Source organism: Garra rufa, chromosome 13 (assembly GCF_049309525.1).
Source record: "Garra rufa chromosome 13, GarRuf1.0, whole genome shotgun sequence".
NCBI lineage: Eukaryota > Metazoa > Chordata > Actinopteri > Cypriniformes > Cyprinidae > Garra > Garra rufa.
In genome coordinates, this window is record NC_133373.1 from 8,683,623 (window position 1) to 8,699,270 (window position 15,648).

The window sequence follows — 15,648 nt, forward strand, 5'->3', positions numbered from 1 at the left end:
CTTCATATCTCTCAATCACGCTCTCTCCCCCAAAAGCCCCTGCCTCAGCCCGATGATTGAAACCAGACTTCAGTGTAGTTCAGCCACCCCCGCATTCTCCCAGCGCTCCAGCACGCAGTCACCCAGGCATGCACCCAACCGCAAACTCCAGGCACGTAGAGGTCAGCAGCGCTGACCAGTGTATGTGTGTGGGAGAGATCGTGAGCAGTGGGCTTCTGAACCGCGGGCTCTGTTTAGTAGCGGTCAGCCTACGATGACACAGTGTGGCCCCAACACACAAAAACAGCCTTTTTACAGCCAGTGCTGCATAAACACGCACTCGAACACGCTCCGAAACAGAGCGAGAGTCGCGATCCGATGGGGATCTCTTAGTCTCACCGCGTAACCACGCTACGATTAGCATACACGCCACATAATTACCCGTTTCCTGTGGTTAAACACCATTACTGCGCAAATGATGTCTAAAATGCCTCCTGTTCAATGATCAATAATCCTCCGGGTATGAAAACACAAACCACACCCATGTTTCCTCTTTTTCTCCTCCGTTTTTCTCTTTTGCTCTCTCCACCCCTCCCCTCCACCCAATATGGTCAGCACAGTGGGAAGGAATCCATCATTACTACGGAAACTAGGGCATCCCGTATGAACTTGCGTAGTGCGTTTGAAGCTTGGTTGTGAGAAATAAAGGCATGCGCAAAATTAGAGACAACTCAGTTTTTGGGTCACCTGACCTCTGACAACAAAAAAGCCTGAGAGAATGGAATCAGACAGTTGCCATGACACCAAAGCACCCAATAATAATCCTCCAACAGTCAAAAGGGACTTACGTGTGCACGTGAGAGACCGATAGAGAAGGACAGAAAGACTTGGTGTTGTGTTTGCTTAGTGTTCCAACACCCTCAAGCAGGGTTCAAGAATAAAGATAGCCCCGGGCCCAATGGGAGAGAGTTTCGGGACAGTTGACAGGACAGTCACTTGCTCTATTGGTCCACTGGTGGACTGTCACTATGTATTATGTTCGTTATTCAGGTGTTGTGAAAAGACTGTTGAATTCTGCAGATTTAAATGTCAACTTTTTTATTATTTAATTAAAAAAATGAAATATATATATATTTTTTGTTATATATAAATATAATTAAAATTATTATATATTTAGAGTATATATTCTATATTTTATATACTGTTTTATATTAGCATTAATATTTTTTTATAAAATGTATTTTATTTCTAAATATTTACATTATTTTATTTATATTGTATTATATATCATTTTTTATTTAATTATAATCTATCTACATAGTTTATTTATATATTATACATAATAATATTAATTAATACAGTTTTGAAGATTTTAAGATTGTAATATAAATTGATTTTAATATTAAAATAAATAATTATATAAAATCTTAAAACCCTAAAAACTATATATATATATATATATATTTAATTTAATTAACATAAACATATTAAAATATTACACATTTATATTTTATAGTCATATATTATAGTATATTTATATTTCATTCTAATAAATTACATTTATCAAATATAAAATACTTTGTATGCACACTTTATATTAACATTCATATGTATATTTTATACCATATTTTATTGTATATTTACATGAAAGAATAATAAACTATATGTTCTAATATATTTATATTTGTGGCTTTTTATATATTTTATAATATATATTTATAGTATATTATATTATATTATATATTTATAATACTTTTATTTTATTTTACTATTTTTTGGGTGAATTTATAGTAAATGTATATTTAATTCTAATAAATTATATTTATTCAACATAAATATATTAAACTGTTTTATATTTACATTTTATATTTTTACATTCATATTTTCCAGCACATTTAAATATGTAAGTAGGTAATGCTACAACTTCTGACATTTTTAACAACGTCAGAAAAGTATTTTATTAAAAATGTTAAATATTACAATTTTACAATTAGTTTACTACATTTGTTGCTCATAATTTATATTATATAACATATTTATATTATAATAATTTCTACATTCATTTGACTTGGGTGAATTTACAGAACATGTATATTTAATTCTAATAAATTATATTTATTAAATATAAATATATAAAAAATATTTATACCAAATTGTATAGTATATTTACATTTTATTATAATAAATTGTATATTTTACATGAATATTTTCTAGCACATTTGAATATTTAGGTAGGCAATTCTACAATGACAACTTAAAAAATTATTTACAACATTTGTTGCTCATAATCTATATTATATAATATATACTCATTTTAACCCTGCTGTTTTTAGAAATGCTAAAAACATAAATCTTATTTGTTGGACACATGGAAACATGAAAATGTTGGCAGGGCGAGTGCAAATCTGATCCACTGGCCAGACTGGGCCATGAAAAAAAATCCTTATTGTTGATCCCTACTTAAGCTTTGCCAAAACTACAATCTAGCTCCATGAGCAGCCAATGATAACCATCAAAGACTGCTTGAGTCATGTCTCATTCTTTACTCTTCGAAAATACAGTGTATGTGTTAGAGCAAAGCACTTCTCTAAAAATATCTGTGGAAAGGACTGATGTCACACTGGACGGCTTCCACGCCTCCCCCCGCGGCACCAAACCTCGAGACCAGCTGACTAAAGAAACATTGCGGTGCTGAAACTGAGATTTTTACTGCGATTTAATGCAACATTAACAGGTGCACGTACACACAGACGCTAATGAGAGAGCGCCGGATCTCGTGGTCCACAGTAATCCTGCTATGTCTGGTACAGACCACCCAAATTTATATTAAACTATAACACCAAAATGTCTATTTTTGGTCTTTCCCAGGTTCATTGCCGAAAGTTTAATCCTTTCTTTCATCTCTCTTTCTTTTGTTTCTCACATGCACCAGCTCTCTCTCATATGCATGCTGTGATCAATACTCTTAGGGTCTTTGTTTTGCCAGATCGATTTAGGGTAATGAAGTCCATGTGGCCAAATCCTACAGGGAGAGAGAGAGAGCGATTGTCAAGCCCAGAGGTTTGACCGTATGCGGATCAGAGCTGAGGCTTTAGAGAGGTCACGTTTTACTCTCATCCGTTCTACTTTACCTCTTTAACACAGACTACCTCTCTACACAACCACTAATTAAGCACGTCCAGTCCTCCAGTTGCATTAAAAGAATTGTGGAGATTTTCCAGTCTTAAAGGGACAGCTCACCCAAAAATACAACTGTCGTCCTAAAATCAGTATAACTTTATGACTTTGTCTTTACTGTCTTTATTCTTGTGTGTTCCAGAGGAAAATGAAAGTCACACAAGCTCGGAACTACATCAGGGTGAGTAAATGATGATAGAGTTTTCATTTTTGGGTGAACTGTCGCTTTAAATGAAGATCAAAAGCATAGTCGTTGGTTTTCAAAACTGTGACAGTAAAGGCCAAACTCGGTGACTCACGCTGTCACTCAAGTAAACAGGCGAATTTGGATTAAACTGAACTCTGAGAGTCATGTTTGTTCAGAGCTGTTCAAAATGTTGAAAAATAATTCACCCCAAAAAATAAACTTCTGTTCTTGTTTACTCGCTCTCAGGTGTTCCAAACCTGAATGACTGTCATTCTACCACTGGACCCCACTGACTTTCAATGTATGGAGACAAAAAACAAAAACAAAACATATTTTGTGTTACACAGAAAAGTGTAACAGAAGTTTGGAATGACATGCGGGTGAGTAATTGGTTTCATTTCTCACTTTTGGGTGAACTATTACTTTAAATTAAGATTGGATGTTCAAATTAAGAAGTACATTGCAAAATTATTTTACCCAAAAATTAAAAGTTCAGTTCTTACTTAGTCGCCCACATATTTTTCCAAACCTGCATGACTCAATCGGATTCAATAAAAAAACAAAACAAACATAAAAAACACAGTTTTTCAAAGAAAATAAATAAATACAAGCTAATTACATATATATATACAAACACACACACACACACACACACACACACACACACAACACATACACTGCCGCTCAAAAGTTTGGGATCAGTATGATTTGTTATGTTTTTTAAAGGAGACTTTTATGCTCATCAAGGCTGTGTTTATTTGATTAAAAATACAGGGAAAAAACTGTAATATTGTGAAATGTTAATGCTATTTAAAACAGTGGTTTTCTATGTTAATATACTTTAAAATATACTTTATTTCTGTGATGCAAAGCTGAATTTTCAGCACCATTACTCATTATGATCCTTCAGAAATCATTTGAATATGCTGATTTATTATCAGTGGTTTTTTGGAACCTGTGATGTTTTTATTTATCAAAGAATTCTGAAAAAAGTGTTAAAAAGAACAGCATTTATTTAAAATATAAAACTTTTGTAACAATAAACACCTTGTTTAAAGTTTAGAGTCAGTCATTTTTTTCTTTCTTTCTTTCTTTGAAACAAATGAATACTTTTATTCAGCAAGGGTGTGTTAAATTGAAAAAAAAAAAATGATAGTAAAGACTTATATTGTTAGAACAAAAATTCGATTCTGAATAAATGCTGTTCTTTTTAACTTGATATTGATCAAAGAATCCTGAAAAAATATCACAGGTTCCACAAAAATATTAAGCAGCATTTCCAACATTGATAATAAACGTAATAAATCAGTATATTAGAATCATTTCTGAAGGATCATGTGACACTGAAGACTATTATATATATATATATATATTATATATATATATATATATATATATATATTTTTTTTTTTTTTTTTTTTTTTTTTGGTCCACAGGAAAATGAAAGTAGTTTGGAACGACGTGCGCTTGAGTAAATGATTTCATTTTTCATTTTTGGCTGAACCATCGCTTGAAATGAAGATCGAAAGCACAGTCGGCGCCGGTGTGATCTTTAAAAACTATGACAGCAAAGGCCAAACAGGGTGACTTGCGCTGTCACTCATGTAAACGACGAATTAGGACTGAACTGAACTCTGTGACTCAAATTTTGATGGTGAACTAAGTAGAGAACAATCCACTCCCGCAAAGCTCCCTCTCACCCGGGGTTTTTATGTTTCTTTTTTGGTTAATTAAAAATGTCAGCTCATTATCACATGTATACGTACACAACAAAGAATTTCAGTGCCTGAACAAATAAGACAATGGCACGCCTGGTAATCTTTAGACAGCCCATTAGGTACTTCATATTAAATTTAAAAACACTGAAGGGACAAAACAACAGGAGTGCCCACCCCCCAAATCGACCTCTCTCAGTGTTTTTTTTTTTTCACTCGCTCCCCTTGCTCTCTGTGTTCCCGTAACCGTTGTTTAATTCCACCTCAGTCAGCCCATTGAGGGGTAGTGAACCGCATGCTGATGACCTCACAGCCGTGCTCTGATTGGTCAATGTCAGTGACCAACAGCCCCCACATGGGCCAGACAAAAAAGCCACTCTGTCTCTGTCACTCTCTCCCCCCTCTCTGTGTTGACTCATTATTGTTTTTCGGCTCTTTTACTTGTTCACAAAAACAGGCAGAGCTGAAAGTTGGCTTTCGTTCGCTCTGATCGGAAGTGATCAAAAACAAACACTGCCTTCCGGCACGGTGCGATGCATGCGATACGGTAATCACCTCTCACCTAGTGCATCTTCCTCTGATCATTTGCTCTCTCCTGTTTTAAAACAGATCAAACGAGGTAAAAAAAAACAGGTTCCTGTGAGCACAAGGAGGACAAGGAGAGATAGAAATTTGTGGAGTGCACATTCTCAGTGGTTAAAAGAGGTTTGAGTAGGATATTTCATGGGAAAAAAGTTACAAAATGACTCGTCTAGTAAAACAAGTTTGTCTTAAAACTTCAAAGCAGTATCTCTGTTCAGAAGAGATGGGAGAATTATAGGAGGAAAAGAAAAACAGATGAAAGCTGGAGAAGAGGCTTAGGAGACCGAGAAGAAGAAAGAAATAATGGTTTATTGGCATGTAGGGTTGTGCATACCATGAATATTCATGCTATGTTTCAGATGGTTTTGCTGGCAAACCTAAGCAACTTGGACAACACAATGAAATTAAACATGAGCTTTATTTGGCCATTAGGTTTCCAAAAAAAAAAAGGATGTGAGACTGAATTAGACTAATTTTTTTTTGACCTGGATGTCACTTTAAAGTAACTTGGCGTTTTTGATTAATTTCCACAAAGTATTTTAAAATCTAAACTGTCCAATTAATTCATTACTGATTCTCAAACATAAAGGACACAAGTTCAATCTACTTAAAAATCTAAAAAAAGAATGCATCAGAGTTTCCACAAAAAAAAAAAAATGTTAAGCAGTGCAAGCAGTGTTTTCAAAATGTAAAATAATAACAATAAATATTTCTCGACCCAAGGAACCAAATGAGCATATTAGAATGATTTCTGAAGGATTATGCAAATTCAGCTTTGCAGACATATAGAAAACAGTTATTTAAAATTAATAATATTCATAATATTACTGTTTTCTGATCAAAATAAATCCAGCCTGGTGAGCGTAAGATACCCAAACTTTTGAACACCACAGTATTCAAAAAAATAAAAAAAAACATTAGTTAATTATATGTGTATTAATATGTAAATATTGCTGTTTACTTATAGTCTTAAGTAGCACAGATATATTTAGGAATAGCCAAAAATACATTGCATGGGTCAAAATCATCAATTTGTCTTTTATGCCAAAAATCATTAGGATATTAAGTGATGATAATGTTCCGAGAAAATATTTAGTACATTTTCAACCATAAATATTTCAAAATGTAATTTTTGATTAGTAATTTGCATTGCTAAGAACTTAATTTGGACAACTTTAAAGGCGATTTTCTCAATTTTTTTTTTTTTTTTGCACCTTCAGATTCCTGATTTTTAATCTTATTCTCCACCAGATATTGTACTATCCTAACAAACCATACAACAGTTTATTCAGCTTTAATAAATGACCCTTCTGACTGGTTTTGTGGTCCAGGGTCACATATTAATCCTCATAAACGAGAGTGAGTCTTAAACATAAGAAATGAGATGGAAAAAAACACACTTTGACTTTTTTCACACATTACATTACACTTTAAATCTACTTAACAAACAATGGCTGTTGTCAATCGACAATAAGTATTAAACATAATAAACAGTCTAAAGACTATGTTTTTTACTTTGTGTCTACATCTCCAGACTCACAGGAAACAAATTAAAATCCTTTAGTGCACCAAAGACTGCATAAGCACATTCTTTGGGTAGAAATCACCGAGTGGGCTCAGTGAGACAGCACTAACTGTACATTCCTCCGTCCCACTTAAAAAGAAAAGGAGGGACCGAGGGGGAGAGAGAGTGAAAGAGAGGCTGCAGGGGAGAAGAGAAAGTCTTCATCCCTAAGTCATTTGCCTAAAAAGGATGTGATGAATGAATGTCAGCGGCACAAAACATCCACCTCATGTTTAACAAGAGACTCCCCCGATCTTCAGTCAGGAGGGGGGAGCTGGAGAAAGAGTGATGGGGGAGGGAGGAGGATGATGGGAAGCGAATTTTAGCGTCCTTTGGCAAAAGGCACTGTGTGTAACAGAGTTCACATTGACTTGCTAACAGTACAGGCTGATATGGTAATGAAACGAAAGCTGCTTTTGTATTCGTGTGGCCAGTGAGATACAGCTCACCTTTCCACAGAAAAGGACATAGGAAGTGAATCGGTGAGTCAACTGTGAGATCAAATGACCGGTCTTTGTGAGCGCGATACAACTCGGCCATCAGCAGTTCCTGACTCACACACTCACACACACACACACACACACACACACACACACACACACACACACACACACACACACACACACACTTGGGAAATTCCTATCAGGGTGTGATATGTCGACTCTCAGTGTGAAACTTAAAGCAAGTGTTATCACTTTTATTGTAATTGTCACAGGTGTGTGTGTGTTTGTGAGTGTGTGTGTGTCCTACAGTTCGCAAATAGACCTCAAGAGGCACAAAGCTACAGCTTGCGACCGTCTGTTCGTATTCCACGACTCTCTATTCCACAGTAACCCATGAATAAGTCAACGATATGGAAATGTAAAAATATGTCGCTTGTTAGAAGTCGCGTAACACTTTTAGACAAGAAAAAGAACAACTCCGAGGCTCATTGGGACAAAAATATTTTGCTTAGTGACGCACAACCAAAAAATATTCCGCCGAAACAGCAAAAAAGCAGTTTTGGTTTCAGACTGAATAGTTTTTGAGAGCTAAAATCATTGATTCAATGTGAACACAACATGGATAATCTTCAACAGGTAGACATGTCAGCAGTGGACACATTTCACCATGAGCAAAAATGATGTTACAACTGTAAAAAAATGATTTTTTTGAAGTGTATTGGAGTATAAGTAAACACTTATTCAGTCTTTCGTGTTTAATTTAATGTGTTACTTGTTATTTCAGATAAAGATAAAGGAGACGTTCAATTCCTATCCAATATGTTCATGCCTTTCTTTCTTCAGTAATTAAGAAATTATGTTTTTTTGAGGAAAACATTTTAGGATTTCTCTCCATATAGTAGACTTCTATGGTGCCCGCGAGTTTGAACTTCCAAAATACAGTTTCAATAGAGCTTCAAAGGGCTCTAAACAATCCCAGCTAAGAAAAGGGCGAAAGTGAAATGATCAGTTATTTTTTTAAAACAATTACAATTTATATACTTTTTAACCTCAAATGCTCGTCTTGTCTAGCTCTGCATGAACACAGAGCTCACGCAGAGCTAGACATAGACAAGACCAGCATTTGTGGTTAAAAAGTATATAAATTGTAATTTTCTTAGAAAATAACCCATCGTTTTACTAGATAAGACCCTTCTTCCTCGGCTGGGATCATTTAGAGCCCTTTAAATCTGCATTTAAATTGTATTTTGGAAGTTCAAACTTGCGGGCACCAAAGAAGCCCGGTGTGCGTAACCTTTAACATTAGCTAACTACCTTAGTTAACATGAACTAAGAAATCAACAATACTCCTACAACATTTATTAATCTTAGTTAATGTTCATTTTAGCACTTACATTAGGTAATGCCTTGTAAACTAACATGAACAAACAATGAATGACTGTATTTTTAATAACTAAGCTTTACAAAGATTAATAAATACGGTAATAAATGTATTCTTCATTGTTCATTCGTGTTAGTTAATACATTCACTGATATTAAGAAATGGCACCTTGTTGTAAAGTGTTCTTTGAAAATAACTGTCAAATTTAGGAATTTCTGAGTAAAAATTTCACCAAAATTGTTTTTCAGAATAAAATAGCATTTATTTGACTGAAATATCAGGAGATGGCTTGCACTAAAGAACTTTACGATAACTGGTTTAATTCATTACCAGAGAACACGACACCTCAAACAGCAGGCAGAGTTCAATCACCCAAATTGAATCAAGCTAAATGAATTTCCGGTGTTTTGGTAAAAATGTAATTTTGGTGGATCAATAATTTTGCTGACTGATTCACAATCCATTGGTGTAACTGGTGGTTTAGATTCGTTTATCTACTGAAAATGTAAACCACACAGTTGTGCTCTTTTTATGGCGTCGTAATTAGACTTGACGCACTGATGTTATAAGGCCTCCAAAGTTTACAACCGCAGCACAAATGTGGCCCCTGCCGGATTGAATGTATTGAGATGGCTGACTGGGATCTGCGCCATCGACTGACTGTATGGATACGGCTGGTCTAATCAATGCTATTGATCACAACAGGGGGGTTTCAAGCACGGTGGGGGAGGGCGATTCAGCGTCCCAAATATTTCACACTGTGACCCTTCAAAACACATTCCACCAAAACACTGAGCCGTTCCTCCTCCTGCGTCTTTCTTTCTCTCACACTCATATCCCCCTTTATAAACACCCCCTGCTAAAGCAACCTTAACACTTAACCCCCTCCCCCCATCTCGTTCTTTCACATACACGCATAAAGCCCACCCTTCCCCCATCGTCCCTTCTCTCTCTCTTTCTCTCCCAACAGAATCAGGGTGGAAACCGAAGCCTGGTGAGGGAGCGCTTTGCCGCACCAGTTCGATTGGTGTTTATTAGGAGAATAAACATCTCTGTTTACCTTTAAGCAGAACTTGTCCCTCGGTGATGACGTCGGCGGTCATGACGTTATACTCGTTCTCGGTGAAACCCGGCTGGCACGGCATTGCCCCCGTGCCCAGGACCGCCACCTGCCAAAAACACAAAAGCACCAGACAAATTAATCCCCCGATTAACGGTGATGAATAAACGGCACGGGACAACCTACACCATGGTGAGAGCCGAATATTCAGAGTCCCGAGAGGAATCGATGGACATAACGATCACGCTCTTTCACCATAAACAGAGGAAATGAGGCAGAACTCCGCTCAAGAAAAGCACCGTGATGAGACTTTCCAGAGCCGCTGAGTCCATTGATCACGCTCCAAATGAACTCTTTGAATTAGCAATGCTATTGTATTTTTTCACCGATTACTCGCTAATTTGCAGCAGATCGGCAAAATTAAATAAGGTTCATTGCATGACGATTTACTGCGTTGCTCCATTTCTCTTCATCCGAGGACATCGAGGGGTTTCTATCTCACCTCCTCCCCCTCCGGCATCTGTTATTTTGAGGTGGGTGTAATTAGACTGATGAGGTCAGGAGGGCGAGACGTTAGAAAAGCAGAGCTGACCAGGCTACGCACACTCTACCTTGAATGGCATGGTCTGGTGGAGCACTTATCACATAAAAACACAAACACACACTCACGCAGCTGGCCACGGCAAGTCACAAGCCCTTCTTTATGGCTTACACCTAGCGGTTGACGCTCAGGACAAAGCCTTATTCATTCTTGACTTGTCTTATTAGGAAAATAAGCCAGCAGCTTTGAGTCATTCTGTCTTAATAGCATCTGATATGACAAACCAAGTCAGGAACTCAGTCTAGGCAAATAGGTGAATTTGGTTTTTAAAAGAGGCTTGAGAAGATCAAAGGTGACGTCCACTGTGAAACAGCCACTTTGTGTTGGAATAAGATCAGAGGCTCGAAGAAGACGGCTGGCTGTGTTTGTTAATGGCCCCACAGTCAATTTATCAAACATGTTAATTACTTGTTAGCTCGGTGGATGCTGACTTAATGTCCTACGCACAACGACCCATCAAGCATTTGTTGTTGTGCTAACAAAGATCATCATCAACCATGAGCTGATCAGGTTTTTGATGTCGTCATCTCCAGCTGCCTCGCTCATGATCTGCAGAACGCCTATATGAAGCTGCCACTACAGGGGTGTGTTTGAAAATCTGACTTTAAACTGTCCTGTCAGCAATTGCTTAGCAATATGCTGCCTCTGCACATCCACACAGAGCGAACGATTCTAGATGGAGCTGCACCAGTAGCCCTGCTGACATGAAGAATCAGGGGCAGCAGACTCTATAAAGCCAATGGTGATCATACAAAGACCTTTGACAATGAGATTTGTGTTTAGAAGTTAGCCAAAATTAAACTAATTTAAAAATGCATTGCAAACAGTTATTTTTTTGCAAACAGGCCACTTTTTCTTTTTTTTAAAAGATGCTTTTACATCATCACTAATGACGTCATCACGTACGGTATTAATTATGTTTTTTATTAATAAGCCTGTTTATTATTATTACACGTGTTTTAATTAAGTCTGTAGTAGTCATGATTCAGTTCATAAAAACATTAAGCTATTTAGAACGTAAATACGATTTACATTAAACAGTACAAAAATAATTCGTATCTCTAGGATGAAAGCGTTTTTGCTATAACAATGTTTCTAAACTGCTATATTTTAATCTAGTCTCAAACATATTTCCAGCACGTTTGATTTTTAACAGGCTCGTTATGAATCGGACGATTCTCAGTTAATAAATCATTGAGCTGCTGGCTCGAGAACAATTCGCTCACAAAGATTCACTGGAAAGATTCGACTCCATAGAACGACTCGTTCACCTATCGGACACAGCTATGGGGGTTTTAACATGTGGAACCGTTATATCACACAAATAGTAGTAAAACGCGACATTAATGTTACGCTTTAAAAACATGCCACAGTAAGACATTTACGAGGTCAGGACTGCAACTTCTGCTACTGCAGACCACAAATACAATAAAAAAAACACTGAAACCCGGGCCAAATGGCCGATGGCCAAATGTTAACTTTATTGCCATGCAGATTTCACACGTTTGGTTCCATCACAACATAACAATTTGCTCGCAAGTCCTCATCTGAGGCTGATGGAATAGCATGACTGCTCCCTGCGTTCAAATGTTAATTCTACTGGACTCTGCATTTTCAGCAATTCGGAGGGCAGCAGACCCAAAACCCTGACAGCACGATTCATTTGTCCGATCGCTGATTCGGGTCAGAGTGATTTGTCATATTTGGGTTACGCACAGAGCCGTTGTTTGCCGTGAGATTTCGCATTTGCACATCTAAAAGAGACAGAGTCAGCGGAAGAGGACACTCGCCTCGCGGCCACCTCAATGAGCTGTTCATTAACTGATTATTGTTACATTTGTTTCATCAGTCGGAAAGGGACCATTGTGACCTAATCACCTCCCCGAGGGCAACTTTTCCATCTCGTGCCAAAAGAAGCGAGGGCGCGTTTGAAAACCCGCATTCATCTGCGACTGGCTCCGGTTCAGCACGGGACGGTTTAAACGGGGCTGCTAATACAATCTAACGGCTTCACAGCATAAATCCATCGCACACGGTGTCTAAACCTCTTGTGAATCAATCTAAAGCATACACAATAACACAAAGACTTTGTAGAATTGCATAGGAAACACATTAGATGCGACATGAAGTCTTTAACCCTTCCGAGACAAACCGAAAAAGCCATAGTACTGAATTTGATCTAGGCACTATCGCCCTATTTAAATATTCGGCCACTAAGCAAAATCGCGTATTTGTCTTTTGACTAATAAACGCGCACAAATAAACCCTCCACAGTTTACAAACACCACAGACAACAAATAACAGCAAATACGCCAAACATCAAGCAGCATCGCTACAACGCACTGCTCGCTCCCGAGCGCACAGCGCTTTTCGGACCCTCAATTTTACCTGCAGAGCGGCGAGAAGCCCCAGCATCACTCCTCCCGAACGGTACATCGTTTAAATTCCGTCCTTAATGAAGAAACCGATAGAGTTGGCCGTTTTCCGCTGCGTTATAATGTTCCGTACGGTAGCGGCGGCATGTAGCGACAGAATCGTTCCTCCGTCTCTCTCTGGCACTGATCCGTGCTGCTCTCGGTCTGGTACTGAAGCTCCGCTCGTTCGTGCAGTTCAACACCAGAGCAGCGCTCTCAGTGGCGCCCTCTAGCCGCAATCAGTGGTGCTACGCCGGAGAGGGGGCTCCTTTCCTTATGTCACCCCCTTCAGCCTCCGGAAGTCGTAGCGAAGAAGACAAGACCCCGCCTTCTTCACTACAACAAAAGGAAGATCTTCTTTCTTTAACCCCACCCCACCCCTTAATGCCCGCTAATCGGCAAGAGGGACTGAGAATTCCTAGATTTAAAGTGCATGTGTCTCATGCTGGTGGGCCACTTTGAAAATCTAATGTTGTGCTAGTCATTCTGAAAGCATTGTTAACGACCTCATGTGGGGGATAATGCACAGTCAGCGGGTTGTTACTGCAAAATAAACCTGAAAGGGTAATCAAGATTCTCTGGAAGTTCGTCCACTACAAAATAAATGAATATATGCACCTGGAATTGGAGTTCAAATTATTTTATTATGTGAGGAGAGACTGAGAAGTGTTAAAACACATGTCAGCTGAGGAGTTTATTTAGCCGTAATGAATATTTATTACAGGAATATTTTAGAACGCATGGATGTGAAAAAGCATTTGTAGTAACATACACTCAAAATAAAGGCTCGCAAAGTTATTTTTTTTAAACACTGAATAAAGAAATAAAGATATAAACTCTTAATTCTGAGGGAAAAAGTCAGAATTGCAAGTTTATATCTCGCAGTTCTGAGTTTGATCTTACAACGGTTTAAATTTTGCGAATCTGAGTTTTCTCCCCTTACAATTGTGAGTTTTTATCATGCAATTCTGAGAAAAAAAGTCAGAAATGTTAGTTTGTGTTACGCAATTTTGAGACAATTTCGAGATACAATTTTTTTAAGATTTGAAAGATTTTTTAAATTATTTTTTTATTCAGTGGTGGAGACAGGCTTCCATAGCAATGCCATGCGCTCTTTAAATTGAAGATTTCAAAAAGAGGTTTTCACAGTGATGTTTCACAGAAGAAACCACAAAGAACCTATCAGCGAACAGTGTGAAGGACATTTTAATAATAAAGAACCTGTTTCTACTATAAAGAACCTTATGTGGAATGGAAAGTTCCATGGGTGTTAAAGGTTCCTCATGGAACCATCAATGCCAATAAACAAACTTTATTTTGAAGAGTGTAGAAGAACCATTTTTGCGAACCTTTCAGTAAGCAGTTCTTAAAAGAATTATTTTTTCCTTAGTGTAATGATCTAATAATATAATACTTTTAGTAATCTAAATAACCTTTTTCCATGGAAGCCTGTTTCTACCACTGAATTAAAAAAAAGTTTATTGCGACTTTTTATCTCAAAATTCTGACTTTTTTAGAATTGTGTGATACAAACTTGCAATTCTAACTTTTTTTCTTAGAATTTAAGGAATTGTGAGATAGAACTGCATGATATAAACACAGTTGGAATGGAAAGCTTCCATGGATGTTAAAGGTTCTTTATTGAACCATCAACACCAAGAACCTTTGTTTGTACATAGTCAACATTCGTTTTCAAGATGAATGGCCAGAATCAGAATCAAGTATTCCAGCAATCTCTGTAATAAATTCAGATAAAGTAATTCAATATAGGCCAATTTGGTTTTAGTTACGCCGAAAACCTCATGAGAATCAGATGGGGAGAATTATGCTTGTCTTATGCTGTGAATCTTAAATAGTGCGAATTGACAATGTAAATGGATTTTATGACAGTGCTGAAACTTGATTAGGGAATTTGCTCAGGTGATGTCTTATTCCACTGCTGTCTTGTGGGCATGACTGCATCTCTAGTCGTGACAGGCAGGGACAGGGATGGGGAAACTGGCACTTGGAGTGCCTGTGACAGCAGCGAATGTCTACGGAGCAGATGTCCTGCGCGCTCTGAGAGAGTCTCCGGTCATCAGCGCGCACCACCATCTGCTCATCATTACCGGCCCGGCCGAAACACACAAACACACACACGAACCGTGGAGCCGCCGGTCTGTCTGAGTGACGTCAGAGAGGTTGGCCTTGACAGAGAGCGAGAGAGATAAGCAATAAAGAGGGAAGAACAAAGGGGAACCTGTAGTCCTATCATCAATTTTTAAAGGGGTACTTCACCAAAAGTGCACCAAAAAATTGCAGCATTTACTCATTCAAAACCCACATAGATTTATTTCTTCTGCAACAGGGTGAATTATAATGAAAAATAATGACTACATTTCAGTCAGGTTGCACAAAACTAAGTCTTTGTTATTTTAAAACACCTTAAAATTTGGGTTCCACGAAAAAAAGAAAGAAAAAAAGGTTTAAAATGTAATACTACATTTAAATGCATACATATACATAAAATACTATATAAAATACCTTTTTAAAAATAATTTAATTA

At 37.4% G+C, this 15,648-nt stretch overlaps 1 protein-coding gene across 1 annotated transcript in view; it reads right to left on the reverse strand.

The window, feature by feature from the left end:
* cdh2 (cadherin 2, type 1, N-cadherin (neuronal)) overlaps nucleotides 1-13,283 on the reverse strand; it is a 54,776-nt gene extending 41,493 nt beyond the window's left edge. The window contains exons 1-2 of the mRNA XM_073853181.1: nucleotides 13,078-13,283; nucleotides 10,089-10,197 (exon numbers count right to left, since the gene is read on the reverse strand). Coding sequence (XP_073709282.1) covers nucleotides 10,089-10,197; nucleotides 13,078-13,125 — 157 coding nt within the window. The 5' untranslated portion in view covers nucleotides 13,126-13,283. The remainder of the gene's footprint in view (nucleotides 1-10,088; nucleotides 10,198-13,077) is intronic.
* Nucleotides 13,284-15,648: the final 2,365 nt, after the last annotated feature.